The 5,000-nt window shown below is 57.6% G+C and overlaps 1 protein-coding gene across 1 annotated transcript in view; it reads left to right on the forward strand.

Annotated features, from left to right (window-relative positions):
* The first annotated feature begins 2,965 nt into the window (after nucleotides 1-2,965).
* Nucleotides 2,966-5,000, forward strand: part of LOC145550649 (uncharacterized) — a 2,279-nt gene continuing 244 nt past the window's right edge. The window contains exons 1-3 of the mRNA XM_081604484.1: nucleotides 2,966-4,540; nucleotides 4,615-4,863; nucleotides 4,936-5,000. The exon at nucleotides 4,936-5,000 is cut by the window's right edge and continues 244 nt beyond it. Coding sequence (XP_081460610.1) covers nucleotides 2,981-4,540; nucleotides 4,615-4,863; nucleotides 4,936-5,000 — 1,874 coding nt within the window. The 5' untranslated portion in view covers nucleotides 2,966-2,980. The remainder of the gene's footprint in view (nucleotides 4,541-4,614; nucleotides 4,864-4,935) is intronic.

The raw sequence follows: 5,000 nt of genomic DNA on the forward strand, positions 1-5,000 counted from the left end.
GAGACATCCAGGCCTGGACATCCAGGCACAGACATCCAGGCAGAGACATCCAGGCTGGGACATCCAGGCAGAGACATCCAGGCCTGGACATCCAGGCACAGACATCCAGGCAGAGACATCCAGGCCTGGACATCCAGGCAGAGACATCCAGGCCTGGACATCCAGGCAGAGACATCCAGGCAGAGACATCCAGGCCTGGACATCCAGGCACAGACATCCAGGCAGAGACATCCAGGCCTGGACATCCAGGCACAGACATCCAGGCAGAGACATCCAGGCCTGGACATCCAGGCACAGACATCCAGGCAGAGACATCCAGGCCTGGACATCCAGGCAGAGACATCCAGGCCTGGACATCCAGGCAGAGACATCCAGGCAGAGACATCCAGGCCTGGACATCCAGGCACAGACATCCAGGCAGAGACATCCAGGCCTGGACATCCAGGCAGAGACATCCAGGCAGAGACATCCAGGCCTGGACATCCAGGCAGAGACATCCAGGCAGAGACATCCAGGCAGAGACATCCAGGCCTGGACATCCAGGCAGAGACATCCAGGCCTGGACATCCAGGCACAGACATCCAGGCAGAGACATCCAGGCCTGGACATCCAGGCAGAGACATCCAGGCCTGGACATCCAGGCACAGACATCCAGGCAGAGACATCCAGGCCTGGACATCCAGGCAGAGACATCCAGGCCTGGACATCCAGGCTGCGACATCCAGGCAGAGACATCCAGGCCTGGACATCCAGGCACAGACATCCAGGCCTGGACATCCAGGCCTGGACATCCAGGCAGAGACATCCAGGCCTGGACATCCAGGCACAGACATCCAGGCAGAGACATCCAGGCCTGGACATCCAGGCAGAGACATCCAGGCCTGGACATCCAGGCACAGACATCCAGGCAGAGACATCCAGGCCTGGACATCCAGGCAGAGACATCCAGGCCTGGACATCCAGGCTGGGACATCCAGGCAGAGACATCCAGGCCTGGACATCCAGGCAGAGACATCCAGGCCTGGACATCCAGGCACAGACATCCAGGCAGAGACATCCAGGCCTGGACATCCAGGCTGGGACATCCAGGCAGAGACATCCAGGCCTGGACATCCAGGCAGAGACATCCAGGCAGAGACATCCAGGCCTGGACATCCAGGCAGAGACATCCAGGCCTGGACATCCAGGCACAGACATCCAGGCAGAGACATCCAGGCCTGGACATCCAGGCACAGACATCCAGGCAGAGACATCCAGGCCTGGACATCCAGGCACAGACATCCAGGCAGAGACATCCAGGCCTGGACATCCAGGCCTTGACCTCCAGGCCCACACCCAGACTTGGCTCCGGGGTCAGACACAGTCTTGGAACCCCCCCACCCCCGATAGAACCAGGCTCTCCACACGAGTATGTGAACCCACACTTAAGCACCCCTCCTCGGACTAAACCAAGCAGTACGCAGGCCCTGGAAGCTCGTGCCCCTGGTAAGGCAACTCAGTTTTACGATGTGGCCTTGGGTTGACCGGGGAGAGGCTACCCTCCCCAGCCTCTTCCGGCCGAGCGCCCCCTGTCCGGTCCCTGGATGGGACTTAGACTTTTTCTCGCCATCAACTGAGAACCGGGCCTGCCAGGCCCACCGGCCGAGCACGTGTACCCACACTTAAGCACCCCTCCTCGGACTACACCCAGCAGTACGCAGGCCCTGGAAGTTCGTGCCCCTGGTAAGGCAGAAGGACTTAGATTCTGGTAAAAAAAGTTTGGTTTCTCCATAGGTTTAACTGGAGAGTGTTCGCTGCGTACCCAAATTTTGCACATCTTCTAACGGCCACCAACAGGGCAATTTTGACCCGATCGAGATGCGGCTTGGCAGCCTTTGCGATCTCGTCTCGGGCTACACACATACCGAATTTTGGAGCTCTAGCATCAAAGCTTGGCCCTTCAGAGCCATGTGCGGTTTTCGGACCCCAGGTCCGGATCGACACAAGGGGGCGTGCCTGAATTGAAAAACCGGTGACATTAGTTCCATGTGGTCGGACTGAACACCCCCACGAAGTTTCAGCTCCGTTGGACCACGTTAAGTGGGTCTCCCTGGTGTTTGAATTTCGTGTTTCCAGAAAAACCGCTCCATTGATTTGAATGGGAAATGGCCGCCCGGAACCATAATTTTGCCTATATTCTAACGGCCACCAACAGGGCAATTTTGATCCGATCGCGATGCGGCTTGGCAGCCTTTGCGATCTCATCTAGCTCTTTAAACGTACCGATTTTTATAGCTCCAGCTACTACGGTTCTTGCTGGGGGGCCGGTGCCGTTTTTAGAAATGGGGGGTCCGGATCGACCCCACGGGGGCGTGCCTGGATTGAACAAGCGGTGGCATACGGTCCATGGGGTCGGACTGAACACCCCCACGAAGTTTCAGCTCTCTGGGACCACGTTAAGTGGTAATGCCACGCGGTTTTATTTCCAGTTACCATAACCCTCCTTATGGTCTGTGGACACTGTCCAGTCTTAACGGGGCCCTGGCACCGTTCACCGCGGCGGGGCGCCGGCAGTCGCTGCCCTAACTCGTTACTGGAGGCGGGGCGCCAGTAGTCGCGGCCCTGGCTCCATTCACCACTTGTAAACATTGGCGGCGGGGCGCCGGCAGTCGCTGCCCTAACTCGTTACTGGAGGCGGGGCGCCAGTAGTCGCGGCCCTGGCTCCATTCACCACTCGTAAACAGAGGCGGCGGGGCGCCGGAAGTCGCTGCCCTAACTCGTTACTGGAGGCGGGGCGCCAGTAGTCGCTGCCCTGGCTCCATTCACCACAAACACTTTGTCATTTTTCTGGTGTCTGAAAATATTTCTAAGTGTTGGGAACACTTTGTCATTTTTTTGTCTATCACCCACTTTTCAGACTTTCTTTTATCCTCATTCAGATAGTGTTTTTCGCATAAGGTGTTTAAATCCCAATCAATTCTTTTCGTGGCCCTGGTAAGGCATGATTGATTCAACACTTAGAAAGTTTCTGAGACATTCTGTGCGGCTGGAAGCAATCGTGCAATCAGCGCCCTGCCTGCCTGCCTGCCTGCCTGCCTCGCAATCAGGCTCAATAGAACCCAGCTGCCCGTTCCAGCCTTTCTGCTGCGACCTTCTCCAGAGAACCAAGCTTCTGCCAGACAACCAAGCTTCTGCCGGACATTACTGCCAGACGTGGGTCCAGATGCCTCCAGACCGACGCTGCCCAATCTGCCAACGCAAGTTTTCTCTGCTGCCCAAGCATTTAGAGCGGACCCATTGCATCTTGAACCCTGCTGAGCGTAAGATACTCCTTGCCTTCGCCCACAGACGAGTGAACATCCGTGGGATGACTTGCCCAGTCAGAGCGTGTGGATACAATGGTCCGAGGGTGGACAGACATCTGTCCGGTGCTCACAACCGCCTCGAGCCACAGGTGTTAGCCGACCATCTTCTGCAGCTTCAGTGGCGCTCAACTCTCCGCGCCATCGCAGAGCTTCGCTCCACGGATCCGAACCCGCCGCTGGCATCCGGCCTGGACGCCCAAGACCCGAACAGCAGAGCTCCAGAATCGCAGGGGGAAGACGCAGACGTGTCGTCGTCGTCTCCCGGCACCCCACGCCGGGCACCACGGCCGATATCAAGTACAGACTCTTCTCCTCATGCTGTCACCATGCCTGCTTCTGCTTCTCCGCCTGGTTCACCTGCAGCCACCGGAGCCCCGTCTCCTGCAGCTTCTCCGCATGGTTCACCTGCAGCCACCGGAGCCCCGTCTCCTGCAGCTTCTCCGCCGGGCCAGACCGACTCTGATTCCCCTGCAACATCAACCTCCACAAGGCCAGTCAGAGGACTTGCCCTGCTGCCATTTGCTCCAAGGAAGTTTCCACCACCCGTGGAGCGCTACCTTGAAGAATTCCACTCAGATCTGCGGGGTGCCCTGCCAAGCCAACAGCACCGGATGAACGCACGCTCCAAGCTGGGTCGGGTCCGTAGCTTTCTCTCATTTATTGCACACGGCAGGCAGGTCAACCCCACCTGGAAGTTCCTGGACGACGTGGAACGGGTCCACGCCTTCCCGCAGGCACTGAAGCTGAAGAAAAGAGCCATAACGACTGTTAAAGTTTACCTGGTGAACCTGTCCCAGTTCATGGATTACTTTGCCGCTACACCCCCGCGGGAATGCAGGCTGACCCGGAGACAGATCACCGCCGTCAGCAGAGCGGTCAAGGCTGACCTCCTCCAAATAGCCACCGAGGTGACCCTCCACCAGATCGAAGTTAAGCGCTCCAAGGAACGGCGGACCGTCACCAGAACCCAGCTGAGAACCTGCAAGACCCTGGCCAGGACGACAATCCCTTCCCTGCTAAGAAAGCTGGAGAACCAGCCAACCATCCAGTTGCGGAACCAGTTCTATGGTTACCTAGCTTGCTATCTCTCTGCGGTCTATGGTCACAGAGCAGGGGTCTTGACAAACATGACTGCCGACGAGCTCCAGGAAGCGATTGATGAAGCCCAGGAAGGCGCTCCGGGCTTTGTGATTAATGTAAGTTTCTGGTAGAACCAGACCTGGGGAACGGGCATGGGAAGCTAATCTAATCTAATCTGATCTCTCCTCAGGTGAGGAGGCACAAGACGAACCGTGCGTTCGGCGCCGCCCAGCTGTTCTTGAGCCATGCCGAGTTCGGGTGGTTCGTACGTTGGATGGGTGTCCGCCGGCTGCTGGAACCACGCTGCAAGCTGCTGTTTTTCAGCGCACAACAGACGCGTATAAGACGGCTAAGCAAATACGCGGCGTGTGCATGGAGCTCAATGGGACTTCCGGGCCGTCCCACGGTAACCGATCTGAGGACAGCGGTAGCGACCCACGTGAGTGATCCATTAACGGCTCTGAACTCACCCGCTTTTCTGTTTTTAAATGTATTTTCTGGTTCTACGCAGGCACGGGATGCGCACGGCAGCGAGGTCAGGGGACAACTGTCTAGGGTCATGTGTCATGACACGAG

The sequence above is a fragment of the Poecilia reticulata genome, unplaced genomic scaffold (genome assembly GCF_904066995.2).
Source record: "Poecilia reticulata unplaced genomic scaffold, P_reticulata-male-v2 Scaffold_137, whole genome shotgun sequence".
Taxonomy (NCBI): Eukaryota; Metazoa; Chordata; class Actinopteri; order Cyprinodontiformes; family Poeciliidae; genus Poecilia; species Poecilia reticulata.